This window comes from Fusarium fujikuroi, chromosome FFUJ_chr10 (assembly GCF_900079805.1).
Source record: "Fusarium fujikuroi IMI 58289 draft genome, chromosome FFUJ_chr10".
In the NCBI taxonomy this organism is placed as follows: Eukaryota; Fungi; Ascomycota; class Sordariomycetes; order Hypocreales; family Nectriaceae; genus Fusarium; species Fusarium fujikuroi.
Window position 1 is genome coordinate 523,558 of NC_036631.1, and position 27,926 is coordinate 551,483.

Consider the following 27,926-nt stretch of genomic DNA (forward strand, 5'->3'; position numbering starts at 1 on the left):
CATCGTGTTCAAATGGCCACCTGGCTCAGGGCGCCAGCTTAAACAGTTCGCCAAGTTTGCGGCTGATCTCAGTACGCCTTACAGGGGTGGTTGAAATGCACGGGCGTTTTGCTGTGTGGTGGTCTGGCGTTTTGTCGGGGGCTCGGCCTTGCATATGCAGCCACTATCACGGTTGAAAGGCTAAGGTTTACAGAGAGGGTGATGGAGGGGGAGGGGAAGCCAAACGATTGAGCTCCTGCGGCGGGATGTCCATTTTGGGTTATAAATAGTGCTTTTGTTAATTGAGTCCGGGATAATCGTATCGTCGCGCCATTCGATCAATACCGCATTTTGACAGCATCACAATGGGCGGAGAATCTGAGCGACATTCTGGAGACGATGACTCTGGTGGAGCTCTGAAGAACATCGGTGACCAACTCCGACCAAAGAGTGAGGATGAGGGGCCCTATGAAGAGGTATTCAATTTTGGAACCCACAGTGATCCTCTGACTAAATTGCAGCAGCCGAGATATTCCAAGACCGAGGACAAGAAGCCGAGATATTATCCTCCAGCAGACGCGACCATGACTGATGTCTTTGAGACTGTGAAAGCGTCTGAGCATCAACCCAAGGTAAGTCAACAAGTAATGCACCATGAATCGTGGAGACATACTCAGAGGCCCTCAAGCAAAACCCTGGGGTGATTGGGCGTATCACCCAGTCCCTGAACCCATTCGGCGCCTCAGAGCCTTCTGCAGTTCCCGAGAGAGTGAATGAGAAGAAGCCGAGCCACAAATCAGAAACCTCAAGAGAAAAGAAACTTCAAAAGGAAGTAACCCAGTTACGAACTGAGAAGATTTCTCTGAGCACGAGTCTCAATAATCTGACAATCAAGTTCAATTTACAAAGCAACGATCTTGACGGTAAAAAGCGCCGCATCAAGCAATGGGAAGATTGGAAAACCGAGTCTGATGAGCACTGGCGCAAACGAGGAGAGGAACTCAGGAAAGCACAAGGAGCTTACGATCGCTTGTTTGATGACTATAAAAAGCTCAAGAAGACAAAAAAAGACCTTGAAACCGAGCTTGACGAGGAAAGAGATGTGAACAAGACTCTGAGACAGGATATCCAGAACCAAGAGGTTGTGGTTACTGAGGCCCATTCGAGGGCTATATCACTGCTGGCTGGCCATGTTTCAAGCGACTTTCCTGACGACCAGGTTCGAACTGAACTACAGGTCCTGTTTGAGAAGTGCTCTGAGTGGTGTATAGACAATCGCTTGCCGCTGATCGAAAGTGTGGAAGAGACACGAAACCTCATGCTTACTCAAGGCATCATGAACGATCCGGATTGCGAGGAGCATCTAAGATTCGACGTGACGCACAGAACAGCCACAGCGGTATTGCTACAGGCTGCACTAACCAAGACACTCATGCAGACCTTTCTCGAAAACCCATTTTTCCTGGGCCAGCATTACTTGAACAAAACAGCCCTGCAAGGAGGCTTGTACACTTCACAACCAGGCAATGAGGCAAACTGACACAATCTCTAGGCGCCAGCGCAGAAGCCACTGTGACGTGGAGGATCCAGACTTGCCAATACCTAGAGCAAGCATTCCCCCCACACAACCAAGCAATGCAAGCATATGCCGAGGGTTTCGCAAGAACCTACGAACCCCTCATCGAGCCCCTCGACAGAGAAAGCCTCACGCAACTGACCAACCTTTTTGCGACCACATGCAGCCTTGCGCTAAGACTCTGGAAGCTAAGGACCAATATCCGCGTCGAGGAGCTAGGCGATGCAACCCTCCATCGGTTCCAGAGCATGTTCGGCGACATGGAGGCTCATCCAACAGTTGGTCTCTTGAAAGGCGATAAGCGGTTCGACAATCGCCCGATTTGCGTGGTAGTGCGCCCGCGGATTGTCTCGGAGCCAGTGGAATCTGAGAATCGCGGGCGAGGCATTGTCTGGTCGCTTGCACAGGTTTGGGTGTCTAACTGGGAGGATGCAGGGCCTTAGTGGATGGTGGCGCGGGACTAGCGATTGATATCACTTTTTGGGTGTTCAGCTTGAAATGCAGGTTTTGCTGTAGCGTGGAGGTTGAAATCGAACGGTCGTTTTGTGAAGCTAGTGCCTGGGGAGGAAAGAAAACTCAGGACCTTAATGTAGGGTGTCAAAATAAACTTGACAAAGAGTCTCCTAAGCTTAGGCTAGATTTACCTAAGCATTTTCATCGCTTAGGGTTAAGCTTCTAAGTTTTCTTTCCTCCCTTAGGCAGGTTTGCTGCAGCGTGTAGGTTGAAATAGAACTGTCGTTTTGTAAAGCTAGTGCTTATCGTTGACGAATAGAGTGTGAATTGCCCCTCATGCGATGTTAAGCTTGATTTTGGGTGTTACAATGCCGGATGTGTCGGCATAAAGTGAACGTGTCTTGTCCGCCTTGTTGTATTTATCAAGAGACATTCTCTACTCTTAAGTCTAGACTTGAAGCTGCAAATTAGTGCATCACGCTTATTGAGACCCCTGTCAGCTTCCATTATGACCAAAGTTGCGCAGTCTTTGCCAGAACCTCCGTCGGTGGGAACAGACACATCGGTAAGCGATGAGTCGGAAACCCCCCCGCCAGTGCTGTTGATTGCGGTGATGGGAGTGACTGGCTCTGGAAAGAGTAACTTTCTTCGACTCTTGACTGGCAGAGACGATGAAGATGGGCCCCAAGTCGGACATTCACTTGGATCATGTAAGTCAACACTAGATTTTGTGGATGGTGAACGAGCATTAACCACCAACAGGCACGCAGAAAACGGAAGCCTACGAGTGCCTTATCCGGGGCCAGCAGTTTGTCTTCTTTGACACTCCCGGCTTCGATGACACGTACCGAGGCGATGCTGACATTCTTGCCGACGTCGCTCAAGCCCTCAGCTCTTCGTACATGAACAATGTCAAGCTCAGCGGGATTATCTACCTGCACCGCATTAAAGATGAGAGAATGACCAACGCCATCATGCGAAACCTCACCATGTTCCGCAATCTTTGCGGCGATGGCGCCTTTGAGAATGTTATCCTTGCGACTACTTTCTGGGATGAGCTACAGGATAAGTCCAAGGGAGCTGCGAGAGAGCATGAGCTGATCTCAACTCCTGAGTGGTGGGGATATATGAGCAACAAAGGCTCGAGAATTCGACGATTCCACAACACAAGAGAGTCTGCTCTTGAGATTGTCAACGAGCTAGTTGACCTCCCTGCCGTAACTCTGCAGATCCAAGAAGAGATCGTAGAGCAAGGTCTAGGAGTCGACCAAACAACGGCAGGTGAAGCTCTCAACGAAGAACTCAACAAGCTGCGAGAGCAACACCAAGCACAGCTCAACTCCATCCGCGAAGAGAAAGAACAAGCCATCAAAGACCGAGACGTGCAACTTGAGAAAATGCTCGACAAGCTCGAACAAGAGAAACAGCAATTCATGCGCCGTCTCGAAAGCGAGCAAGCAGCCCTCCACGCCGACCGCCGCGAACAGCAGCGCCGCATGGAACAAGCCTTCAACGACCAGCTCGTCCGTCTAGAGCGCGAACGCAAGGCAAGAGAAGCCAAGATCCAAGATCTGGAAACCCGACTAAGTACCGAGCGCGCAGATGCCAACGAGCGATTTCAAGCTGCTATGGCAGAATCGAACCGCATGGTCAGCGCGTTGAAGCTGGAGATGGAGACTGCGCGTGCGGAGGATAGGGCGGAGTATGATGAGACGATCAGGAAGATTGAGGAGAGGCAGAGAGGGGCGGTGGATGAGGCGGGAAGGTGGAGGGGGGAGGTTGAGAGGTTGAATAGGCAGATCAGGGAGGCGAGTACGGCGCAGGTTGCGGCGCATGGCTTGGAGAAGAGGAGGATGGAGGCGAGGATTAGGGAGTTGGAGCAGACGAGGAATACGAGTAACACGAACTTTTGGGACGTGGTTGGGAATATTTCTAATGTTGCTACGGGGATCTTGTTACATTTGCTATGAATCGAGCCCACCGATGTTTAGAGTGTTGAACTTCTGGCGTGTCAAACAATGGATCTGAGGGACATGGCCTCAGAGCATCCCCGTACTCCTTCTTGATATAATCCCATTCAGGTGCTGAGTATGACTCTCTGATGATGCGGAAATCTTGCGATCCATAACCCTCCCGACATATCAGCAAGTTCCCCCTGCTCGTTCGTTCAGGTCGGTCATAGTCACCGAACACGATGTACTCCAGGGACTTGATACCCTTGGGAGAGAAGACCCACTGAATGAATGTCCAGAACGCACAGTGCAAATACTCTTTGCTAGAGTTATCACCTTCGTCCACCGCTGGAGCATTATCGATGGGTTCTTCGTCCTCTGCTATCGTGACTGCCCAAGTCTCAGAATCAGGCCCCATTTCGCTACGTGATTGGCGGAGGTGAAAGACTCTCAGACACTCCTTTCTGGATAAAGGGTTCAATACGTAATGCTATAGTCGTCAATATCTAACAAGGAATGGAGAAAGGGTTTTATTACATCATTCTAAATCAGTTAGCATTTGATCAGGAAAAGTGTCTTGGGTGTTACCGGAAATTTGGGCGTGCAAGATAAGCTAATGAACTCAGTATCCAGCTGATAGAGAGGCGTAGAGGTTGGGTTGTTCTTGAATGGTGTTGTATTCCAGTCACGAAGCATCATATCTGGCTGATCCCACCAGCGTCGGTTCCGTTCTTCATAGAACCTCGAATGGTTCACAAATATCTTTAATGTGGATTTATGATGACACACATGATGCCATGTGAGTATAGAACGCATCCCGCCGACTTGGCTGAGATAAAACTCTTCAAGTCCTTCAAAGGAATCCAGCAAAAATGCAATTGGATCGTCTTCGTCCATGTATATCGATCCCTCGTCGTTCTTGGGCCATGATTCCTGGAGCTCCAGCTTTCTTAGCTTGACTGGGATTTTGCGCTGTGCCATTGTTAGCACAAACTCATACCACAGTGGACATGACCGGATCGTTAGAGATTTGAGAATCTCAAAGTCGACAGTCTCTGCCAGAGTTGCGCTCAGAGGAACCTGGCTCAGAACTAGGGTATGCAAGTTGGGGAACTTGATACAAGGAGAAAGCTTGTCTAGGCCGAACACCTTTTCGTTTATGTAGTCTCTTGCTTTTAGCCCATGTACTACCTCGCTATCGCTTTGATACCCCAGCTCCCTTCGCATATGCGGCCAGTCGATGAGGTCAAGTTCCAATGATTCAAGGTGCGACTTGTTATTTCTAAGCGCAATGGCCAATGTTTTGAGATTTTCTGAATTCAGTCCTCTCCAACTGATATCCAGGAGATGGGTAAAGGCGGACAGGTCGATCGCTGTCTCGGGGACTTTCTGCGTTAAGGACAGTAAAGATGAGTTGTCAACTTCAAGTTACTCAATGCAGAATGCCGACGGGCGGCTATACCGTTAGTTCCTAAGACTGACGCCGGTATACATGTTCCTAGATCTCAGCTTGATTAGATTGCATCAGTATTCATCTTGGGTTCTCATTCAGGCAGGTGATTCACAAACCTGAATGACTTCCAATAATCCTTCTCACATTCCTCTAGTAGTGAGATCAAAATTTCTTCAACACTACTGAAGGCTGCTGGCCTAGCAATAATGCTTTCATCGGCTGCTTCTCGACAGAGCTGTAGTTTTTGACTGTGTAGACAAATTCTAGAATAGTCCTCATCTATGAACCGTAGATAAATATGTCTGGCGAGGAGGATTCGATCAAGCGGAAAGTCGGCGAGTTTGATTCCAAAAATACCATTTTTGTTCCAGGCTGGTATGACTATAGATTCCCAGACGGCTTCAAGAGTAGCAGAATGGAGGTGCTTTGACGTTAGAGAAAGATTTTTGACGTCGTCCATGGATAGCTAGAGTCAGAGTTTGTGAGAGTCTGTACAGCAAGAGGGGTAGAGTTCTATCTTACCAGATTCAAGATGAAATCAAAGATCTCTTGGGGTAGTTGTTCAAGCATGTTCACGATACGGTTGGCGGCCAACATTTGTCCGCGATCAAGGTCCTGTATTGAAATCTATCTCTTGTCGCAGTGAGGGGCCAAGGGCTTCTTATACCCTGAACAGCGAAATAAGATTTTTGTTTGACCATTTTCAAAGGTTTATCGTAATTTAAGCCAGAGATTACCTTCACACAAATTAAATGACTTGCCTGGAGCTTGAGCTACATGGGAATTCTCAATGTCGGCGTGATCTACTTCATACAACTTTACTTATCATTCCATCAGTTCTTTTCCTACGAGCTAATAGTGGCTTTATACGGCAATCGCGCGATATGCCATGAAATTAATAAATACTGCTTCTTGACCTTTGAGTTGGGGTTAAGTTTCCTTATAATCAACCTTGTTCACGCACGCATGCTGTGGCACAAGATGGTAGGGTCTGTCCAATCAGTCGCCAACGATAAGAACCATTGTGGATCAAGGATAAACATCTCATCAATCACGTCACTCATCGCAACAAGCTCAAAACTCATATTCGTTCATTATTGATCTATTATTCATATCTAGACCATACCAAAACTTTTATTTACCTTTCACGGTTGAAAGTAGGAGCAGGGTTAGGCTTGTTATCAAGGATCTTCTCAATCTCCTCCAGAACCTTATCATCGATCTTCTTGTAAATCTCAAGCGCCTTGAAGTTATCCTCAAGCTGCTCAACCTTTGTCGCACCGAGAATGACAGTGCTGACGTTGGGGTTCTTGAGAGCCCATGCAAGAGACAGCTGGGCGACATTTCCACCGAGGCGCTCAGCGACTTCAGAGAGCTTCTTGACCTTTTCGATCTTGGCCTTGCCGGCTTCAGTTTGAAGCTCGTTGACGGTGTTCTCGAAGAAGGCCTTGTTGGTGGCAAATCGAGAGTCCTCGGGAATTCCATTGTTGTACTTGCCGGTCAAGAGACCAGAGGCGAGAGGGGACCAAATTGTGGTGCCATACTCGAATTGGTTGAAGAGAGGAGCGTACTCGACCTCGAAGCGCTCACGGTGGAAAGCGTTGTACTGAGGCTGCTCAACGACTGTACCACTATTAGCATCTGTCGCAATCTTAGTTATCAAAAGTCTTACCAGGAGCAATGAGGTTGTAGCGCTCAGCAATGTGAGTAGCCTCGGTAATTTGAGCAGCGGTCCACTCAGAAGTACCCCAGTAGTAAGCAAGGTTCAAGTTGCGAATGACCTGAGTAAATCCCTCAACGATCTCCTTCATGGGAGTAGCGTAGTCGGGACGATGGGCAAAGACAACATCGACGTAAGGCTGCTCAAGACGCTTGAGAGAGCTCTTGAGACCCTCGACGACGTGCTTGCGGCTGAGACCTCGAGTGTTGGGCTCCTTGCGGCCAGTACCGAAGAAGACCTTTGTGGTGAGGACATACCTGGGCAAGTTAATGTCAATCCAGTTTGGGTGCTTGGGGGTATTTACTCATCACGAGGCCAGCCGAGCTCCTTAAGAGCACGGCCCATCTCGACCTCAGATTCACCATTGGCGTAAACCTCAGCTGTATCGAAAGTGTTGACACCATGATCCCAAGCCTTTTGAAGAATCTGCTTCACGATATCGCCCTTTTGCGTACCGCCGTAGGTCAACCAGCCACCAAGACTGAAGACACTGACCTTGAGACCAGTAGGTCCCAGGTGGCGGAACAGCATGTCCTTGGGGTCGTAGGCGGTTTCAACAGGCATTTTGGTGATTGGGGTTGAGTGGAAGTGATGGCGATGGAGATTTGATGGTAGGAGGAGGGGCTGTTTTCTTATAGAAATGGAATTGATGTCATTCGGGATGGTCCAAGCGAAATGAGGGGTATTGAAGTGGTTGATACTACGATGATGGCTCCACGCAAACAACTGACGACAGTTTAGCGTAGCAGCTCTCATCGTCAAGCCAATCAGAGGACTCAATACCTGGGACTATCCCAGCCTCAAACAGGCCAACGTCTGTCATTGGGGCGTTAGTATTAATAATTCAAGATAGCGGGGCAGAGACCGGCGAACAGTCACTTCCGGGCTTCAATGACGCCTACTTTGTAGGAGATAATGGGGTTTGGAGTTTAGCAATAAGCACACGCATTCTTTCAGTTGCCTACCCATTGTTCTTGGTGTCATCGGGGTTCTTATTAAGTGCTTACACTGAATCCTTCTTTGCCGTTCCATCTACCGAATCGAATTGCTTATGACATCAAGGTATCAAGATTACACTAAAGCCGAGCCTAAGTCCGGGCTAAGGCCACGTTTTCCCCTCATTGAGATGAACCTTGTTATCAATCAGCGTGATTGACCTTTTATTGACCGAGGTACGCTGTTGACCCAGTTATCTTCATCGCCCCGCACAAGCTCATCATTCCAAACGTGCATGAAACATTGCCCGTGAAACCTCAGCGACCTTTGCATGTTCCTATAGCAACTCGCATGCCCTTCCACATGGGCGCCCAAGCACCAAACACAGCAGTGACACCTGTGCAGATGATCATGGGTCCGTATTGCGTCGCGTAACCAAGTGCCTCGTTGGACAGATGTGCTTTTGCCTGTAGCAGTGCGCCGCTCAATGGCCCGGCGGTGACAAAGCCGATCCCTCGTCCGCCCATGAGCATGCCGAAAATGAGAGCTGAATCAGCGGCAGAGTCGTCTTTTTGGATGTCGGTGGACATGTTGGACCACGTTGAGCTGAAACCGCCGGCGAAGAAGCCATAGACAATGACAAACACTACCAAGTTTGCAAGGTCCAGCGATAAACCCCACAGAAGCCAGATTGGCAGGGCACTTCCGATGGATGCGACTGTTACGGCTTTTGTTGCTGAGAATTTGTCACCCAACATGCCGTGCACGATACCGCCGGGGACGGACGCTACAGAGAACAACGCAAGCAAGATAGGACCGGTTATGCTGGGTAAACCGATATTTGATGCGTAGCTGGCTAAGTATGTGCTCGGCATAAGGTATCCGAGTGATTGGATGATCACACCAGCTTGCATCATCCAGAAAGATGTATGACGGAGGAAGCGGAACGATAGCGGTTGAACATGGGCCTGAGTGTGCAGAGGGATTCGGGGTTTAATGAAAACGAGAGTTGGGAGAGTCATTGCGGCCGATGCACCCGCCCAGGCCAAGATCGTCGCCTTGAGACCGATCCGGCGAAGAAGAGCATCAAAGACAAACGGCATCGCAATACCTTCACTCCGTTAGTATACGGTCTCGGAGCAGATAACTTGGAGTCATACCTGTGCCCGACTTGCCAGCCCACATAACCCCCAACGCCATCCCCTTCCTCTCAACAAACCACTCATTCATATAATGCGAAATTGGGCAAAACAGCAGCCCACAGCCAATAGAGTACAGCGCCCCCTGTGTCGCAATAAGCCCCGCGATAGTGTTCACAAACGCAGACGCAGTAAGACTAGCGACCGTCACTGCAAGACCAAGTGGCCCGCAAAGGTGACGCAGCCGCGGATACCGCGTGAGAACGAGGAAAGCAAACGGCATCATGAGATACATTACACCTTGCTGTAGTGCTCCGATGGTGGCGATTGTTCCGGATGATGCTGTGCTGATGGGACTTCCGGGTCGGCTGTAGTATTCTTGAAAGATGCCGAAAGAGACGGAGTAGCCTGGGATCTGTTAGTCTTGAAGTGTGATGGCGAAGAGGATGGATACCCCAGATTGGGAGCTGTGCCATTGTGCAGCACATCAAAGTCAGATACGCATCTTTGCCGCGGTCCGTAGGCGGGAGTGAATCTGTCGGTGACTGAGAAACGTTTTCCTGGCGTTCAGTATCAGGCGGACTATCAGTCCCGCACGGCTGTTCCTGCAACGACTCCATGGCATACGCTGTCTCTGAGGAAGACGACATCTTCACAATCAATTTGTTTGATGGTTAGTAGAATAAACAATTGCGGTTAGTCGGAAGGATTGAGGATGAAGGGTTGGCTTTTGGACGGATATAAGCTCAGAATGCGCCCTTGCTTTGACGGTCGCGTTGACGTAGCCGATCGGGATCGGTTAATGATCGACGTGTTTGCTCGCTGTTTTGGGAGCTTGTGCAACACGACCAACACCACAGCAACGTTGCGAAGTCGGAGCACTGCATGTCTTGTGCGGAGTTTGCTTGTGAAAATGATATCGAATTGATTACTATTTGTACTATTCGCTATGTGAGACATTGTAGGTTTTTGTGCACACAATCTTGGTTGGCTGCAATATCGCCTCCTCACTTGCATTATCCAACGTGTTTCCCATCACTCCACTGCAAATACTCCCTGTCGCAATTTGCGTTGTTCGACTCACAGTGTCAGGGTAGGTCGCCAGTTCCAAAGAATCACATGTATCGAACTGGGTATAGCCTGTATGCTTCTTCCTCTGTACTTTATGCAGCGAATCGTTGGAAGGTGGCTCTGAACTGCCAGAGTCGCTCGACGAGCCCATCCATTTCGGTGCGAAGCGTTTGAAGAACTTACGAAATGTCGGCATGCAGCCACATATAATGAAGAGGTTGACTTCCACGAATGACCAGACGTTTGCTGGGGCTGCGATCCATGGGATATCTAATGCTCCCAAGAGAGAGGGTAGATATATCATGCGGATGATAGATGTCGTGACAGTTCTGCTGCTGTTAGTTGCCGATAGTGTTGTTTGTCATTCAACTCACACAGTAGCAATGCCGAGCATAATGCCCAAGCCAATTTTCTGTCCCATCGGCATCTTCAAGCGAATGATCATCGGCATAGGAATGGCGAAGAGAACGATGTCTGAGATGATGTTGGCGACAGCGATGATGATATACATAACGGCATAGTCAATGCACTTTCCGCTAGCGAACAAGTACGGATCCCATGCTGCCTCTCTCGGTTGACATCCAAACAGTAGCAGACTGGCGATGATAATGGTGTACAGAACAACGAAAGTGATATTCACAAATATCGCTCTTCTAAACCATTTCTGCGGGGACACTTGAAGGTAGAAAGTCAGAAGCGAACTTTTCGTCAGACCGTTGCAGATTATGAACGCTGGAGCGGCGATGTAGGAACTCTATGAGGTGTAAGCAGATTATCACGCAGCGGAAGTGGGGGGCGTACGAGCATATGCTTTTCGAAGACGTCAATGGGCATTTCCCATGCATGATGACATAGGCCTCCGATTGATATTGACCCTTGAGGTTTTAGCAGAGGCCGAAGATAATGACGGAGTATACTCACATATCTGAGCCGACTGCATGACAATAGAAAAGATCTTCAAGTAACGATGTCAGCTTCGCATAAATTCTACTTTTTCACTTGAGGTCATACCCATGCCAATGTGATCAAGACTAAGCCACCAGATTAGCTGCAGGTCCCTCAGATTGAGCTATCACATACCATCGTCAATCTTCAACCCGCGCATTATGTAAAACTTTACATATAGCCTCTGCAACAGACACAGAATGGCCAGAGACCCGAGGATGCCGAAGATGAGAAAATGTTTGAGTGCATCTTGCTGCTGAGGATTGTCAAAGTCGACGACGTATCCTTCTGGCGGCGGCAGAAACGTGATCACGCCGTTAGTAACTGGATAAGAAGACATGTCAGATATGGTGATTCTATTTCTACGGAAAGAACTGTCTTGGGATTATATGTAGGGATGGTTGATTTGATCAGTGCGTTTTGTGTTGGTTCATTGCTATTCAGCGTGAATCCGAAATCCTCACCTTGCGAGTTTGCTGAGCTAGTGGATGGGAAGGTCCACTATGGACAAACAGTTTCAGCGGATGAGGGCAGCGAGGCCAACAGAACTTGGTCACCTTGGCCATAGTGCTGTCACCCTTACTTCTAACATATAGAGAGATACATCAGCTGAGGTCCCCAGGGCTTCACCCAGAAACATTCGATGTACGTACTACTATTGTCGGAGTCCGTCAAGGTCGTTGTTTATAATTGTTCTAGTGCAAGCCTTATCACTTGCATGTCTCAAGTGTTTGTCCAGGTGATATGTCCCGAAATGGGTGTCAATAGGAGTCTATAGCGTCTCCAATTGGCGGGTCGGGTCAGCCACGTCTTGGCAAGGGGAGCGGACCAAATCTGTTTAACCAACTGAGGGATCTCACATAATTTACAGTTCCTTGGATCCGTGCTGGTTGATCTTTTTAGCCAATATTGGAGGTTGGAATGCGGAAGAGAATTCTTCAGCGGATTGGATAATCGCGGTTGGCCCGTGCAAGGCCAACCCAACCATTTAGGTGAGACGTATTTGACGCTTCGGAAGGTCAATAGAAATCTATACAGGGGTTGCTTCTGGACTCTGCAGGGAGGTATCTGAGCTGAGCATCCTGGCTGAAAACCATGTCGATGCCTGCTTCCAGATCTCGTTGGTTGAAGGAATCTTGCACCAAATGCCAAGGTTCAGGCAGATCTAATGCAGCCCGACTCTCTGGTCGCATTCTAGTAACGTCTCACGGTTGGTTGCTCTCGTCAATAAATACCTCCGAAATCCGTAGAGCTGTCTCATGGCATTATCCTCCATTGTCACCATCTCAATCAAGACGCCCAACATGAACCAACTCGCTTCTCTTTTATTTATTGCGACCGCCCTTTGCGGCAACACCTATGCATCACCAAAGGGTCCTCCTTCAAACACTGGTCTTCTCCAGATGGTTACTTACGTCAAGCGTAATCCCAATATGACGCTCGACGAGTTCTGGCAGTACTGGGATACCCAGCATGCTCCGAAGGTGATCCCTCTGGCAACGCACTTTGGTATCGCTCGTTACCAACAAGTATGTCCTCGCAACTTCGCCCTGAAAAGGCGAATAACTGCTTACTGGTGTGTCATTCTGTCATATTAGGTACGAGTCGCAGGAAAGATTGTTCCTACCGATGCGGGCGCCACTCAGCCAGTGTCCAATCAGCTGGTAGACTTTGATGGGATTGCCATGTTCCTTTACGAGTCCTCCGATGTCTTGATTGATATGCTCTCCCATCCGTACTATGTCAACGTCGTTGAGCCAGATGAGCATGTCTTCATTGACAAGTCAGCTCATGGAAATGGGATGGTCGCTACGTATATCGGCGAGCATATTGATGCAGTGGATGACGCAAAGAGTGTTTGGAAGGGAGACAAGAAGACACTTTCGAAGTACCAGAAGCTGTTCAAGAAGTACTAAACTGATGAAAGAGGATTGCGCGGTGGGCAGAACTTGAATACAGGCTCCATAGATCTATAGTACACGATAGAGTCTCCCCCTCACAGAACACTTGGCACCTCCAAAGATGCATGTATCTTAAAATGAACATGGTTATCCGAGCCAGGAACTCACAGGTCCTCCCCTCCCTCTCATCCTAGCCCCGGACACTTCCCATGATCACTCCAAAGGCCTTCTGACTTATCATAAACGTAGGCGCAGCAGGGAATCCTCCCGGCGTACGTGGAAAGACCGAAGCATCCACAACTCTAAGTCCATCGACGCCATTAACCTTGAATTCCGAGTCAACGCAGTAGTTCCTATCGCCAGCAGGTCCCATGCGACAAGATGAAGTCGCATGGTGACTGAATGCATCATCCATGATACCCTGCTGAATACTCACGCCGGACCGAGGCTCAACAATCTTGAATGGAGCGTAAGGTTCACCGGTAGCGTTGAAGATACGCATGGTATGCTCTACACCTTCCTGGATAGCCTGGAGATCTCGATTCCCCTTCTCAGCGAAGTAGTTGAAGTTGATCTCTGGTGCTTGTCGGGGGTCTTTGGAGCGGAGAGTGATAGTTCCAGCTTGGTTGCCTGTCTGCATCTTGACAATGGACCAGAACCAAGACGTTGGAGGCGCCTGCCAAGTAGAATACCCAGGAAAATATCCACGGAACACAGTCCCAGCTGCTCCGAAGAGGTACAGATCTGTGTCGTTTGTCTCGCTGACGCTGGATCTATAGAGAAGTGAAATCGGAGCTGCTCCTTCGCCGTAAGCACCGGTATGAGATTGGTTCCACTCTTGATAGCATGTATCATTGGCTTCAAGTGTAAAGGAACAGTTCTCGAAGGGATTGTTCTCCCACGGCACAGAAGCTTCGACTGTCACGCCACCCTCGTAGTTGTCCTGCAGATATTTGCCCTGTCCTTGTCAGTTGTATCTAGGACCATCAGACGAAAGACTTACTACTGCAGGGAGATCCATAACGACCGGAATGTCAAGACTCTCAAGCTCTTCCCGAGGGCCGATGCCACTAAGCTTGAGTATCTGGGGCGTGTTGAACGTACCGCCAGCCACAATCACTTCTCTTGATGCGGTGACGTTAACCATGCGACCAGACTCAGACTCATCGTAGCGTTTGTCAGCAGAGTACAGCCCTTCGCCCTTGAGATACTCTACACCAAAGGCCTGCGGTTTGCCGTTTTGGCTGTCTTTGAACAGCACGCGGGTAGCCAGAGAATGGGTGCTGACAGTCAAAGGATACAGAACAGATCCATTTGCTGTTTTAGCATTCATCGTCTCGTGTAGATATCGCCATGCACCAGTTCGCTGTCTAAGACTATCAACATGGAGGGGAATCTGGTAGATTCCTGGCGAGTACCGATCTTTGTCTAGGCGGTTGATATCTCGTTGCATTAGTCGACCAACTTCGGCGGCATTGTCGACTTGAATCCCTTCAGTTTGCTCAAAAGCACGCTTCAGAGATTGCACGACGCCAGGACGATCAGTGATATAAGAGATGTTGTTCCGATTACTCTATGCGGCTTGTCAGCGAATGGTAGGCCTTACACCCGACTACATACCTGGATGAACCCGTCAAACCCATGGCCAGGAGTCCCCTCTGGGGCATAAGTGCAGTTCTCAATATCGATAAACAGCTCTCTCATCTTGTCAGACTTCCATGACTCGTCCCCAGTAAGTTCGGCGATGGCATCCCAATCATTATCAGGTGGCAACGCGAAGTTCATGGCATTGAGTTGAGTAGACCCGCCAAGTGTCGCACCTCGAGGGTAGAGTATACCGAGCCTATCGAGTTAGAGTAGGTAATTTGATAGGAAAGGAGATTCTTACGGCTCGGCATGCTCAGGGGGGTCAATACCCGACCACAGAGTGCCGTTGGATAGTCTGTAAGCATATTTGGAGTCTCTTCGAGCCTGAGTTTCGTTTTGGTAGTGGTTCACGTAGAAAGACCACGACATGCTTGGATGCTCAGCGACAACATCTGCCCTGGCCGTTGTGAGACAAGCCAACATTGAGAAGCCCTAGTTTCACTCACATTGCGGGGATTCGCTGCAGTGGTGTATTGCCCTGATCACCACCAGCCTCTATCAGAAAGACTGAATGACCGGCACGCGCGAGATTGGCACTGAAGGAATTGTTAGCAAAGCTTGGTCAGAGAGTAAATACTCACGCCAAAGTCCCTCCACCGGGTCCTGATCCAATGATGATGTACTCATATTGATCTGGTGGGTTGGTTGGAAAGGCAGTTGCTAGACCAGCAAGAATGCTCCAAGATGCAAGTTTCATAGTGTCGGTTTATTGATGCTATCGTCCTCTGGTTTGCAGAAATCTTCGAGCTCCAGCGCCTCCAAGTATTTATACTTATGCTGTATATCATACAATTGGTAATCATGATCCTTCAGCACAACGGCCTGTAGACAAAGCTGACCATGGCTCTCGGCAACGCAGCATTCATCATCGTCAACATAGCCAAGGTGGCCGCAGAATGAGTGTAACACAGCCTCGTAATGTCGATCATCGGGATATTACTCGTACTACCCAATAGAATTTCATCCGATAGAGTGATTATTCAACCTTTTAAGCTTGTTTATAGCGTCTGACATGGATGGAGTGGAGTGGAAGGATCGGTTGCGCTGATTGAGCGTAAGCCCGAGCCACGCGTCATCGGATTTCTGTGTAAAAGTCGTCCGTAAAGCCGATCGCCAGTCCGCGCCGATGCTGCAAGTTCCAACACTTTACACCACTTTTCTTACGGTTAGCTTCTTCAATTACTCTTATAATAAATGCTTTTATTTCTCGACTTTACTCTAAGTCTCCTTGCAGCACAGTATACGTCCTTGGAACTTCGTCAACAGGCCATCTACGCACAACACGGTCTCCCACTGTCGACAATCAAGTGCACCGGAACATGCTTCCTCGATAGATTGTCTTCTAGACTTAAGTTACCGCTTGGAGTATGTTGCCCAGTTCTTGGTGAGGTGAGCCATCATGTGCAACTACAAACGAAGTCCGAGTGGCAAGACCTATAACTCGCTCCGCAAGAGGCAGCGCATCGCAATAGATATAAGTTTCGTAAAGCGCGTATTTAGAGTTAAAAGTTTCTCAATACTCGGGATGAACTCACGGAGTGAACCTGAGGCAGTGGATCGTCTCAATTACGATCTGACGCACGATGAAACCATGCGCGACACTTCGGGATACCCCTGGCTCCTTGACCAAAATGGAGCAACGCCAAGGATGAATTGCGACATTGGCCCAGATCTAACATTTGACGTTTCCGCCAACCGATAAACTATAGTGAATATCAACTAGGGCACTTTCGGATCACCGCTCATCCGGTCTTCAGTTCTACTCCTCGGCAGCGCGAGTATGATCACCAACGAGGATACACTGTTTCACCACGGCGCTTACACCCCAGAATAGGTTCATCCTGAAAATGAAGCATAAAGATACTCCGTGGGAAACGTCTCATGCTCATTTAGCGCCAATGAGAGTCTCTTTCGCGATGTTTCTGTCGCATACAAAGACTCGACGGCACTGCCACTTATTCCGACTTCAGTCTTAATATCACAATCTCAATTCACTTTCACTTCTTACAGCTGGTCTGTTCTACTGCACTCACACCCTCCATCTCACTCAACATCCGTCCTCTTCCGTGCATCAAATCTCAAACGCAAATATGAAGTTCACCTCTTTCCTTCTTGGCTTCGCTGCCACTGCTATCGCCAGCCCCATCAGCAAGCGCGCTGTCTTCAGCCAGACAACATATGACGATCTCTCCATCAGCGGTGGTACCGCAGGCAACGCCCAGCAAGAAGCTCTGCAGAAGCTTGGCGGTCTGCCAACGGACCTGTCAACGGTTGAAAAGTCTGACTTGGACTTCCTCAACAGCGTCAACCAGATCGCGAATGATGCTGAGGATGAGGCCTTCAACCCTGCTATTGACGCAGCTTCCGGCGAAGCAGCCGATGCTCTTCAGGTAAGAATTTCCACTGAAGATCAATAGAGAAATAATGCTAACTGTTTCGTAGCGCGGAAAGATTAAGAACAAGGTCCTGAAGTTGACTGCTACTATCCTCAAGCTAGAGGCTCAGCAAGCGCAGGGTGAGGATGTCGCTGATAAGCTGGCGGAGGAGAACAAGAAGTTGCAGAACAACATTTCGCAGGATAAGGATGAAGCTGGAAAGGCTTCAACTTTCCTTGCTTTTGATGCGACTACAAGCTAAGAGGGCTGAGTAATGATAGGAAAGGGTTGGTGTCAGTGTTATGATAGGCAGGCCTACAAAGTGTATCAGTATTCCAAACATATTCACACCAAGAAAATAAACTCAAATGCTTCTTGAGTCCTTAGAGAGACGAGGCAAGCACGCGACAAGCCGAGTGCACCTGCAATCACCATGTGGAGAGGGGATATCGTCTAAAACCCCAACCCCCAATGTTCGGCATCTCGGTTGGATGTTCCCGCGAGGCCCAATCTCCATCTCCACACGAAACCCCACAAGCCTACATCATATCTTGCCATTGCCATTTTCTCTAAAGAATCTTGTCTTTATTTCCTATAGCACCAGTACAACTACAATTAGTTCACTATGCTCGACTCGGATCAATCTTGGCCTTTATAGGGTAATGACTCCCTCGACGGAGCATTCGATCTCGATACCCCAGGTGACAACGCCGTCGTGACCAAGGTGAATCGCCCTTTCTTATTCGGCTATTGCCCTTCAAAACCAAACGGCCACGGTATTCTCATCCTCGGAGGTGGAGGATATGTTCAACTCATGGTCGGTCGCGAAGGCGTCGCCGTCGCAAAATGGCTCAACAGTCTTGGCTTCTACGCGTTCGTCCTAGTGCATCGCTTCCCGAACAGCGAAACAGGTGCTCAAGCGCCGTTAGATGACGGAAGGAGAGCCCTTAAGATCATGGCTGAAAGTGGACTTGCGCCAAAGGGTATTAGCATCTGCGGTCTCTCATCTGGCGGTCATCTCGGCGCCGCTCTTCTATCAGAGTATCCTCAAGTCTGGACATCACCAGATCCCGAAATGCCTCAGATCGAGTTTGCCATATTGGGTTACGGCCCTATTTCGACGAATGCAGCCGGCCGTACAATTATCGAGAACAAACCTCCTCTTCCACCAAAGGAAAAACAAGAGCTGTACGACGTTGTACAGCCGGATGTTCAGCTTCGATCTCCTGCGCCGCCAGTATTCATCGTGTACTCCAACAATGATCCAGTTGTACCTGTCACCAACGCATATCGCTTAGCAGAGGGCTTTACAAAGAGCGGAGCACCTGTCGAGTTACACATCTTCGCTGATGCGCCTCATGGGTTTGCGCTAGATAGTCCGAAGGAACTACCTGTATCAAAGTGGCCGGTTATGTGCGAAGCATGGCTGAAGCAGAATAATTGGATAGAATGAGTCTTAAAAGTTCCCAGAGCGCAAAGCTATCATAGACTTCCATGGTATCAACACCAAACGCCCAGCGACTGACGCTATGTTTTAAAACAACTTCTTCACCTTCTCACGTCTCTCCTCATCCTCGCCCCATCTATCCTCCCAGAGATCCGATGTCACATACTGCCATCCCATAGGCGCACCACCCATGTTCCATCTAGTCTTCATTTCGTTGAGAGTAAGTGGGTTCACGAGTTCATAAAGCTCCAGTATTGGATATCCGTACTTGGACTCCTTCCGTCCAGCGTTGAAGTCGTCATTGCCAATCCCAAAAGGCTCGGTCGGCACAGAACCTGGCTCATGGCGAGTATTTGGCGGAATCACTGCGATGTGCCTGTTAATCAGTTAGTCTAATTATTCTGGTCTCTGGTAAAAGTAGTGTTGGTGTGCTGAACATACGTGATTGATGAGCGACCGCCTCCACTGCCAGTTTCGTAAAGCCAGAGGCGCAAGACACCGTCTTTTAGACGATACTTGCGATACTCATGGTTCTTTTCTCGGCTGATAATATTTGCCAAGTGTTCGGGCTTAATGGCCAGTAAGACGTCGGTTTCAACTCGCGGAGCGCGGGTCTTTGATGGTGACATTGTTTCTGGCGCAGTACGTACTTGCTGAATGGGGGAATGTGGAGAAAGGAAGCGAATCAGAAATGTCTAGGCTGACATCTCTTATCTTATCATGCGGAGTATCTGCTCTGGGCTAAGCTGAACTCTATCATCGTGAGCAATTGCTGATCGATGATAGTCAAAACTTGTAACATCTCCACGAGATATACCGAGCCAATACAGCAGAATATTCTTGAATAAACTGCAAAAAAACATACAACACCGGGGATTCGCTGGTCGTCACCGACCCAACTACTAATCCAGCGCTTCGCAGCTTGACTATGGGAGAGCAGACGGGATCCCGTATTTTCTACGAGCTATGGTCGTATGTGACATAAGGTGTTACTGTTCATCATCATAAAGATAGACGTCACGAACAAACATCTTCTCAAATGCCTTTGTGTTCAATAGTATTCAACGACCAATTCCCTACTTCTGTAGTAGTTCAATCTTGTCTCTCGTCTGGGAGGAATGATATTTTATGCTTTCGCCTGAGCCGGACATTAAAGTTACTCTGCTTCACGAACCATGCTGTATTAAAGTCAGTATCAAGAAGGGATATCAAAAGGTGGTGCTTGCAGATGTTCGAAAGAGCTAGGATAGGAAGAAGCTTACCGTTGTTCAGATGCCAAGTGTTATCCGCCGATGGGAACTCAAGCTAGGCCGATGTCTCAGTAAAGGGAACTTCAATCGACATTGAAACTCACCTCGTATCGTCTCAGGAACGCTGGGACCATCTTGTACATCTCGAGCAAACTGATATTCTTTCCAATACAAGTCCTCGAGCCTGCACCGAATGCAAACATATAATTCTCCATGCGTCTCTTTTGCTCAGTCGAAGCTTCAATCCATCTCGACGGTCTCCATCGATCTGCATCGTGACCGAAGATATCCTTATTGCGATGTAGAACCCAAGCGTTGACTCCCACAATTGTACCGCTTGGGATATGATGACCGTCGACTTCAAGACCTCGCGCAGGCACAATACGCTCTAGCATGAGACCTGCAGCGGGATGGCATCGAAGAGCTTCTTTAACAACAGCGTTGAGGAAAGGAAGGTCTCGAACTTCGTTCCAACTGACAAGACCATCTTCGCGGGCGAAGTGGTCGGCCTTTTCTTCCTCCGCAAGCTCAGCCATCAGAGTCTTCATGTCATCCGGGTTCTTCATCAGATAATAAAAGATAGCTCGGAAAGTAATCGCCGTCGTGTCAGAGCCTGCAAACATATTTGCTACGGTCAGAGCGAGCACTCTATCGTTGTTCATGAACTCTGGGTCTTTCTGATTGGCTTCGAGGAAGCGCGAGAGAAAGTCTCGACGACCGTTGTCTTGGTCGAACTTCATGTCGCCGAGCTTCTCGGGATCGACGCGGGCGAGCATTCGGTTGCGTGCGAATATCGCAACCGGAGAGGATGAATTGGTAAAGCCCCATTTCGTAAGCTGCAGTCTCAGCGGGTTCTTGAGGAGTAAGCTATCAAGGATCGGTAGTTGTCCGACCTACATAACCGTCAGATGAGTAGACCTTGTCAGGGTTATTGGCATACATACAGGTGCTGCATAGTTGAGCAACCATTCAAGATTTCCAATGATGTTATCCACGTCTTTTCCATGGTCCACGAAACCTAGCCGTTTCGAGTACGTTAATTCGCCAATGACGTCGAAAGCATAGTACTGTAGCCATGTTCCAAAGTCAAGGACGTCGTTTTGGTTTGCATATCGCTGGTCAAGTTGTTTGAAGAGCTCGGTGGTTGTAGAGTCGACGAATGGCTCGAACTGAACGAGGGTACTTATAGCATAAGCATTCGATACGGATCGTCGAAGTTGCGAGTGGAACTTTTCATCTTGTGAGGTGAAGAGCGTGATGAGTCTCTTGCCGCTCTTGTTGATGGTCTGCTGCACCGGGCTACCACTTGTCAATCCGCATCGCTCTTTTCGTCGCCTTGATGACTTACTAGAAATCTGACTTGGTATATCCCGAGTTATGAGCGTATATTGTCTGGATAGCAGCTGGATCTGCGATCGATACCGTGTTGGGTCCGAGTCTCACGACGCTGCCGTACTTTTCATGTAGAGCGATCTGCGTCACCTCTGGTCGCCTTCGGTAAACATCGAGAAAGCGCCAGAGATCTGTGAAAGCCGCCAAAGCTGGCCCGGGGATCCCGTTCAATCCATTGCCGTACTTGTTGAGCAGGAGCTTTGTCACAAGGAGTCCGACGAGCGCAGCTGTCAGATACGCCCATGGGTGCTGAAGGAAGAGATCTAGAATCATTCTGCACACTTATGAGAAGACGTTAATGTTATCTGATACACGGTAATACACCTAAATCAGCGGTCAATCCACTGCTTTTAACACATTCTACCCCGCGTGATACATGGTTGGTGGTTTCGAAAGGTCAACGGCACTTACCAAGGCATCGGAAGTTTCCATGCGGGGTAATTTCCGAATAACATCACCAAGAAATCGGTAACGTTCCGATTTGACTCTTTTGTGTCCTGTTTCATCGCATGTCTACTGACTGAGAGTTCAGCCCACGGGGATGATTCGGTGTGTTTGGTAAGCTCCCCCGTCAGTTGGATCTTGGTATGTTGCCATGGGCCCGGCGCATTTCTCTAGGCATCTTATCCTCCATTTCTTCCATCAAAGAGCCTATCGAATACAGTGAGAGGCCGTTGGCCCTGGCTTCAAACGATATAGCGGCGACTGTATATCACGTTTGGGTTCACTTCCAGGAGAGGTAACGATTGGTAGGTAGGGGAATTAATCGAAACGAAATTTGGTCGACCTCTCGATGATAACTAGGGAAGACAATTGGTGGGGAGGGGTTGTTCTACGCCGACGGGTAGCTTTACTCTGCTCTCTTGCCTAGCGAGACGCCTCAATTCTCGTGATTCAATGCCATTTGATTACTATGCCTCAGTCGTAATGCATTACTATGGATATAATAGCTACAGATCTACGCTAGCAGGAGCTTTTTAGACTCATTCAAGTTACGTGGCAGTCCCCTTGTATGAAAACGCTTGTCTGACACTAGTTGCACCATTCAAATGCATTCACATGGTTGCTATGGGCCTCCCCAAGATGGCACGAAGATGGAGACATAGAATTAGGAGTTTGAGAAATTATAGGTGCTGACACGGCGCCCGCATCTTGCCTGCGGCGGGGCGCTGTTCCAGCTGACACATTTCGCGCTAAAGAACAAAGCGAAACTCACATTATCAGTCTCAATCGTCGTCGTTTACTTTCCTTCCTTCTCACCCAGTGCTCCTGAATAGCATCACTTTGCGCAATACCCACTATGCTGAAGCCGGAAGAGAGATTCTTCGCTCCCAGCGGTAATATTTATCCTGGTGGCCCAAGTACGTGGCACATCATGGATTGGGACCAACGTCGCCTCATTTCTGTCACCATGGATGAGGAGCTTGAATCAGAAGATCCAGCAATCGAGCACCTCCAGAAACACGTCGATGATCTGGCACCAGATGTCTTTGAGATTCGGGTTTCACCGCAAGGTGACTTGGTCTCAACGTCCACTGATCAAAAAGACGATAATACCTTGTGCCCATATCACCCTCCTCTCGAAGCAACCGAGCGCCCGGACGGAATTCAAACAATTTCAAGGTCAGATCTGGAAGAGCTTGACCGGCTAGGCCCACTGGTAGATCTTGTGAGATGCCTTCGATCCTCAGATCCAGATAAGAAGGTAAGCACCTCCTAGAGACTGACATAGATTTGGAGATTCTAAGTATTTATAGCTCGTTTTCAAGTATTACTTTCTCGATCAACGCCTATCTTATGTATGGCATGAGATGAATCTATGGATGCGTTTGCCCAAACATCCACATATCGTGGCCTTCGATAAGATCGTTGTGGATGAGATTGAGGGCCGTTGCGTGGGTTTTACCACTGAATATATCCCTGGTGGAACGCTTGAGGAGAATAAATCTCGAACCTTTAAGCTCAAGTGGCTCACACAGCTAATTGCTGTAATTGATGAGCTTAACCTGAATCTTGGTATCGCTCACCAAGACATTGCTCCTCGCAATCTTCTTGTCGATGAGGCAGCAGATTCCATAATAATATTTGACTTTAACTTTTCAGTTCGGATTGGAGAACCGGGCTACAGTGAGGCGCGAAACGACATCAAGGGAGTCCTTTTCACCATCTACGAGATCATCACTCGCGACGAAACACTGCGCGCCGTTCGTCACGAGGAACAAATCGTCCAGGAGATCGAAAAGAAGGAATGGATCCAGCACCCAGATGTCCAACTTGACCACCCAGTCTGGGAGTTTCGCGAAGTCCTCAGAGAGTGGTCTGAAAAGCGCTGCAGAGGCAAACAGCTCGCCACCTACAAAGATGCGCCTAATTTCATCGACTGGCCCGATACTCCTCAACCGCCACTTTCCGAAATGGTCGTTTACTACGATGGCAAGCCAACTACAGAGCTTATATTACTCTGGAGTACAGAGAAGAAAAAGATGTTAGAACAAGGCAAGACAGCACTGAACTGGCAACGGCCGCCGCAGTGCAAACTCAAGCCTGGGGATAGAATTCTAGTGACTGGCGAATTCATCGAACGGGCCTGATATTTTGTATTGATGTCGAGAGCTAGCGCGAACGGCCTTTGGACATTGTAGATTAATATTCAAGTGTCTCATAACGGCTGGTAACTTCACCATGCAGACCTACCCGGATACAATATTTATTTAGTACAATATTGATCATTCTATTTGCTACTCTTTGTTTCTAAAGCGATGATAGCAACAAATACCTTCTTCTCTAGGTTAGGCTGTCCTGCACTAACAATTAGATAAGTGATAAGCTGCAAAGGCGCGCCCTGTGATTCACTGAAACCTAAGCACTAAACCCCCTCCGTTTTAGTGTTGGCCACTCTCATTCGTTCATTCATCAGTTATTTCCTCTCTTTGCCCTCGCATATTTCCATCTCTCATCATCTTGAATTCTTTTTCACATTCACAAAATGGCATCAGCAGCACGAACTGTGCTGACTTTCCAGCGCAATGCAAAGCTCCATTCTTTACAAACGCTGATCACGGCAATTCGACCGTTTGGCAGCTTGGAGGCTGAGAATCGTGAGCTATTTAAGCAAGGCACCGATGAAGACTATGCAGTCGTCACAGAAGAGACAATCTTTCATCCGCAAGGAGGAGGTCAGCCTTCAGATGTCGGAAAGATGGCAGATGAGTCTGGAGCGTCGTTCACTGTTGCATCTGCTCGTATGGATGCTGTTCGTGATGGCCAGGTCTTGCATTTCGGAAGATTCGACTCGGACAAGAAGTTTACAGAAGGACACAAAGTCACACAGGATATCGACGTTGAGAAGCGCCTTCTCTACTCACGATATCACACCGCAGGCCATGTTCTCGGATCAGCAGTCAACCATCTGCTCAAAGACACAGTCGAAGGTTTCGAAGAGTTGAAAGCCTCTCACTTCCCCGACTCCGCATCATGCGAATTCCAAGGCCTCATCGACGGAAAGCACAAAGAGCCCATCCAAAAGAAAGTGGACGAATTCGTGGCCGCCAAGATGCCAGTTGAGATTGACTGGTGGGACGCCGAGGAGTTTCGCAAGAATGGTCTTGAACACCTCACCCCCGACGCAAGCTTTTTGGGCCCCGGAGAGACCAAGTTTCGTGTTGTGAGGATCGTTGGAGCGGAGGTTTATCCATGCGGGGGCACGCATGTTGACACCACGGATCTCTGTGGCGAGACGACAGTTAAGAAGATTGCGAGGAGTAAGGGAAAGTCAAAGGTTAGCTATCTGGTGAAATGAGACTTTAGAGTATAGACATCATAGACGAGACAATGCCTAAAAATAGACCACATATTCGGCATGCACAAGGCCAACAGTGTTCTACGACCTGAGATCGTGGTATCACGACACCGAGGGGTGTTTTCTCATATGATCAAGCTTATTCTGTTTGAGAACCTTTGGGTGCGACAACAACCTAATTTTCAGATCATTCAATACGATATGAAATGAGAAGTGGCTCAATGCTACAGTGGCTTTCGCCAAGTTATCAAATATGACGACCCCCCACTACCAATGTAATGATGCTAATGCAAATAAGAAATGTGCAATCTCACGCAAAAGCTGATTCCTCCAATGTGAGAGCTTTGTCGCAAGTCAAGTCAGATCTCACAGTTATCGAACAAGTATTTCCTCACAAGTATACCTATCATGCTTGGCAATTCCCCCACCGTCAGATGTATCGTCACATGGGGCCTACCATATGCAATGTATGCATGGCAACCCCTGCAGCATGGAACCCCTGGCCGGCACCTCAGACACTTCCGCTACAACATGCAGGGGACAAGATGGGACGAAACTGCCAATTGCGATGTGGCTTGCTCGTATTGATCCATGTTCTGAGAATGTGATATATCGAATGTCATCTTTTCTCAACGGTCATCTTGCGTGATGACAATGGTCAGCAATTTGTCACGGCAGTTCACGTTCCGGGGGCAAGTCTTTTGCAAGTCAATGCGATTGCGCTATCGTATTGAGTCTCAGTGTCCATGGTCACTAAAGCCATTCCTCCACGAAGTAGATACAAACAAAAACTAATGGAAACCGTAAGCCTCATAAAATACAAGAACAGGCCAGCCTAGTCCTTCTCCCTTCATCAACTCGCTTAGGCAGCTCCAGCAGCATCAGCCTTCTGGATCAGGAACTCGGGAGCACCGTTGGAAGCATCGCTCTGGTAGGCCAAGTGAGGAGCAGCAACGATGAGAGAGCCAGTGCAGACAAGATCACCAGTGTTGCAGAAGACCTTGGTGCGGTCCTCGGGATAGCTGGGGATCTTTCCGCGGTTCTGGAGGTTCTTGGTGTATCCAAAGAGAACAACTCCAGCGATCTTCTCACGAATACTGGCATCAACGTCGGTGACACTGGCAGCGGCGAGAGCAGCACCCTGGCTGTAGCCTCCAGCGATGAGAACAGCATCAGGACATTTCTGGTTAGCGTCGTTGAAGTGGCCCAGCATTTCGCGAATAGCAGCGCTAGAAGTTCCACGAGGAAGAGCGTTGTCACCGAGGGTAGCACGGTAAGCACCGCCAACGCCCTGGATCCAGACACCGTTCTTGCCGTACTTGGCTTCGAGCTTTGAAGCAACGCGGGGACCGAGAGTACCCTTAATGAGAGAGTTAGTTATGATCTGTCACTTGGGGGAGTTGGTGGGGGTGAAAAAGGGCACTAACAAGGTTGCCGGCTTCAGTGGAGCCACGAGCGTAGATGAAGATGACGCCAGGGCATGAACCGCTGTTGCCGTTGGCAAGATCGTTGCGGGTGATGCTGCCGCCTAGCTGGCGAGCCTCGAGAGCAGCGGCATCCTGACCAGCGGGAAGAGCAGAGGCGGTGGCGGCGAAAAGAGTAGAGATGATGGAGAACTTCATTTTGGCGGTTGAGGAGAAGAAGAATCGAAGACAAATGAGTTGGATTTGAAAGAAAGGCTGTTGAGTGAGTGAATGACTGAGAGGCTTGATTTCATTCCATCAACATCGAGGCCATCGTAGGTATTTATCTAAAATGTCAGCGAAACTTCCATCTTCCGTGCTTTCGCAAGCCTAACGCTTTTGGAATAACTTGGAGTACAGACGATGGATCACTTTTCGGTACCATCAGCAAAGAACAAGAAGCAAAGATCAAAGCAACCTCTCCATCTCCCGGAAACAAATTAAGAGCACACACCACCAAACCCGTTCGTTCTCAAACCTATCAACATGCATCCCACCAATCTCAACTCCCGAGTCATGCAAGAAGCCCTTGTCTGCCGCCGCCAAAACCAGTAGTCTCTTCGCAAGCACTCATCAAAACGGGAAATGAGCCCCGTTGCGCCAAGTCAAGGCCACTCCACTGATCATCGAAACAGAGCAATATGGCAGTATGAAACGGCGCCCTATGACCACGTTGCTGGGAACCGGTGTGCGCCGCTTTGACAGTTGCTTTTTTAGACAGGGACCTGAAACCACTGACTTGGTGGCCTCAGGAGGGTGACCGTGGCAGTGCGCATTTATTCCCGGTTTCATACTAAAACCCGCTAACGTGGTCAGCCCATACCGATTCGAGCTTGACGAGTCTTGGATGTCAGGAATGTAAAATGACCTCGGTTCGGTAAGTTCCATGCACGCTATTTGCACAAGTGTAAGGTTGTATTGGCTACGTAAGTGCCAGATTGCAGGTAGTTCAGCGCTAGAGCATTAAAACCAGGCTACTCGTTGACGGGAATTTGAGTTTTCGATAGATTGCGATGGTCGACAAGGTCATGGTGACTATTACTTCTAGTTTCAGTCTAACAGGTTTTAGCGTTCTCGTGTTGTAGTTGAAACTGGCTTGTTTGATCCCTTGGGCTTGGACAGGTGAGGCTTCATGACTCGGTATGAACTGATGATCGTCTTGTGCTCGGACACTAGAAGGTGTCAAGAACGCTCGAGCTGGCTGTCGTTCCGATAGCGGAATATGTCAGGTATGTCTAAAAGTATGTCTAACTTTGTTTTGGAAGAACGGCGCCAGTAAAAATGTTGGCGCAGTTGGGGCAACATCTTTGATCGACATACAGTGTCTACAGACTACAGCATCCTTAGGTTGATGATCATTCCGGTTTCCGAACAACGCCAAGATCCATGATCGCGAGAAAGACCGTATTAGCTCTAGACTGATTAAAC

General features: G+C 48.7%; 14 protein-coding genes and 1 non-coding gene; 7 read left to right on the forward strand and 8 right to left on the reverse strand.

Moving 5' to 3' along the window:
• Nucleotides 1-344: 344 nt before the first annotated feature.
• FFUJ_10415 (uncharacterized protein) lies at nucleotides 345-1,998 on the forward strand (the record flags this gene model as incomplete). XM_023569198.1 has 3 exons in its annotated part: nucleotides 345-611; nucleotides 668-1,485; nucleotides 1,539-1,998. 3 exons carry the CDS (start codon nucleotides 345-347, stop codon nucleotides 1,996-1,998), a joined length of 1,545 nt encoding a protein of 514 aa, XP_023436446.1.
• Nucleotides 1,999-2,516: 518 nt separating this feature from the next.
• Nucleotides 2,517-3,878, forward strand: FFUJ_10416 (uncharacterized protein; the record flags this gene model as incomplete). XM_023569199.1 has 3 exons in its annotated part: nucleotides 2,517-2,718; nucleotides 2,771-3,756; nucleotides 3,804-3,878. 3 exons carry the CDS (start codon nucleotides 2,517-2,519, stop codon nucleotides 3,876-3,878), a joined length of 1,263 nt encoding a protein of 420 aa, XP_023436447.1.
• A 71-nt stretch (nucleotides 3,879-3,949) lies between these two features.
• On the reverse strand, nucleotides 3,950-5,983 carry FFUJ_10417 (uncharacterized protein; the record flags this gene model as incomplete). XM_023569200.1 has 6 exons in its annotated part: nucleotides 3,950-4,450; nucleotides 4,498-4,503; nucleotides 4,549-5,349; nucleotides 5,443-5,458; nucleotides 5,530-5,879; nucleotides 5,936-5,983. 6 exons carry the CDS (start codon nucleotides 5,981-5,983, stop codon nucleotides 3,950-3,952), a joined length of 1,722 nt encoding a protein of 573 aa, XP_023437204.1.
• A 568-nt stretch (nucleotides 5,984-6,551) lies between these two features.
• Nucleotides 6,552-7,697, reverse strand: FFUJ_10418 (probable potassium channel beta subunit protein; the record flags this gene model as incomplete). XM_023569201.1 has 3 exons in its annotated part: nucleotides 6,552-7,036; nucleotides 7,086-7,390; nucleotides 7,438-7,697. 3 exons carry the CDS (start codon nucleotides 7,695-7,697, stop codon nucleotides 6,552-6,554), a joined length of 1,050 nt encoding a protein of 349 aa, XP_023436448.1.
• Nucleotides 7,698-8,386: 689 nt separating this feature from the next.
• On the reverse strand, nucleotides 8,387-11,564 carry FFUJ_10419 (related to monocarboxylate transporter 2; the record flags this gene model as incomplete). XM_023569202.1 has 9 exons in its annotated part: nucleotides 8,387-9,180; nucleotides 9,230-9,616; nucleotides 9,663-9,858; nucleotides 10,293-10,608; nucleotides 10,654-11,033; nucleotides 11,081-11,154; nucleotides 11,201-11,234; nucleotides 11,291-11,310; nucleotides 11,360-11,564. 9 exons carry the CDS (start codon nucleotides 11,562-11,564, stop codon nucleotides 8,387-8,389), a joined length of 2,406 nt encoding a protein of 801 aa, XP_023436449.1.
• A 964-nt stretch (nucleotides 11,565-12,528) lies between these two features.
• Nucleotides 12,529-13,140, forward strand: FFUJ_10420 (uncharacterized protein; the record flags this gene model as incomplete). XM_023569203.1 has 2 exons in its annotated part: nucleotides 12,529-12,753; nucleotides 12,823-13,140. 2 exons carry the CDS (start codon nucleotides 12,529-12,531, stop codon nucleotides 13,138-13,140), a joined length of 543 nt encoding a protein of 180 aa, XP_023436450.1.
• Nucleotides 13,141-13,315: 175 nt separating this feature from the next.
• Nucleotides 13,316-15,469, reverse strand: FFUJ_10421 (related to choline dehydrogenase; the record flags this gene model as incomplete). XM_023569204.1 has 6 exons in its annotated part: nucleotides 13,316-14,083; nucleotides 14,129-14,698; nucleotides 14,746-14,968; nucleotides 15,014-15,169; nucleotides 15,219-15,308; nucleotides 15,354-15,469. The coding sequence occupies 6 exons, from the start codon at nucleotides 15,467-15,469 to the stop codon at nucleotides 13,316-13,318; spliced, it is 1,923 nt and encodes a 640-aa protein (XP_023436451.1).
• Nucleotides 15,470-16,862: 1,393 nt separating this feature from the next.
• Nucleotides 16,863-17,409, forward strand: FFUJ_10422 (uncharacterized protein; the record flags this gene model as incomplete). XM_023569205.1 has 2 exons in its annotated part: nucleotides 16,863-17,162; nucleotides 17,215-17,409. 2 exons carry the CDS (start codon nucleotides 16,863-16,865, stop codon nucleotides 17,407-17,409), a joined length of 495 nt encoding a protein of 164 aa, XP_023436452.1.
• Nucleotides 17,410-17,961: 552 nt separating this feature from the next.
• On the forward strand, nucleotides 17,962-18,600 carry FFUJ_10423 (uncharacterized protein; the record flags this gene model as incomplete). The annotated part of the gene is made up of 1 exon (XM_023569206.1): nucleotides 17,962-18,600. The coding sequence occupies one exon, from the start codon at nucleotides 17,962-17,964 to the stop codon at nucleotides 18,598-18,600; it is 639 nt and encodes a 212-aa protein (XP_023436453.1).
• Nucleotides 18,601-18,681: 81 nt separating this feature from the next.
• On the reverse strand, nucleotides 18,682-19,223 carry FFUJ_10424 (uncharacterized protein; the record flags this gene model as incomplete). XM_023569207.1 has 2 exons in its annotated part: nucleotides 18,682-18,970; nucleotides 19,036-19,223. 2 exons carry the CDS (start codon nucleotides 19,221-19,223, stop codon nucleotides 18,682-18,684), a joined length of 477 nt encoding a protein of 158 aa, XP_023436454.1.
• A 229-nt stretch (nucleotides 19,224-19,452) lies between these two features.
• Nucleotides 19,453-19,568, reverse strand: FFUJ_scaffold12.rrna1. Its single transcript, XR_002792848.1, has one exon. It is a non-coding gene; the product is annotated as a ribosomal RNA (ribosomal RNA).
• Nucleotides 19,569-19,686: 118 nt separating this feature from the next.
• FFUJ_10425 (related to pisatin demethylase cytochrome P450) lies at nucleotides 19,687-21,509 on the reverse strand (the record flags this gene model as incomplete). XM_023569209.1 has 5 exons in its annotated part: nucleotides 19,687-19,772; nucleotides 19,857-19,899; nucleotides 19,949-20,737; nucleotides 20,789-21,143; nucleotides 21,193-21,509. 5 exons carry the CDS (start codon nucleotides 21,507-21,509, stop codon nucleotides 19,687-19,689), a joined length of 1,590 nt encoding a protein of 529 aa, XP_023436455.1.
• A 1,027-nt stretch (nucleotides 21,510-22,536) lies between these two features.
• Nucleotides 22,537-23,827, forward strand: FFUJ_10426 (uncharacterized protein; the record flags this gene model as incomplete). XM_023569210.1 has 2 exons in its annotated part: nucleotides 22,537-22,941; nucleotides 22,994-23,827. The coding sequence occupies 2 exons, from the start codon at nucleotides 22,537-22,539 to the stop codon at nucleotides 23,825-23,827; spliced, it is 1,239 nt and encodes a 412-aa protein (XP_023436456.1).
• Nucleotides 23,828-24,222: 395 nt separating this feature from the next.
• FFUJ_10427 (probable alanyl-tRNA synthetase) lies at nucleotides 24,223-25,035 on the forward strand (the record flags this gene model as incomplete). Its single annotated transcript, XM_023569211.1, has 1 exon — nucleotides 24,223-25,035. The coding sequence occupies one exon, from the start codon at nucleotides 24,223-24,225 to the stop codon at nucleotides 25,033-25,035; it is 813 nt and encodes a 270-aa protein (XP_023436457.1).
• Nucleotides 25,036-25,897: 862 nt separating this feature from the next.
• On the reverse strand, nucleotides 25,898-26,657 carry FFUJ_10428 (probable cutinase 1 precursor; the record flags this gene model as incomplete). XM_023569212.1 has 2 exons in its annotated part: nucleotides 25,898-26,395; nucleotides 26,463-26,657. The coding sequence occupies 2 exons, from the start codon at nucleotides 26,655-26,657 to the stop codon at nucleotides 25,898-25,900; spliced, it is 693 nt and encodes a 230-aa protein (XP_023436458.1).
• Nucleotides 26,658-27,926: the final 1,269 nt, after the last annotated feature.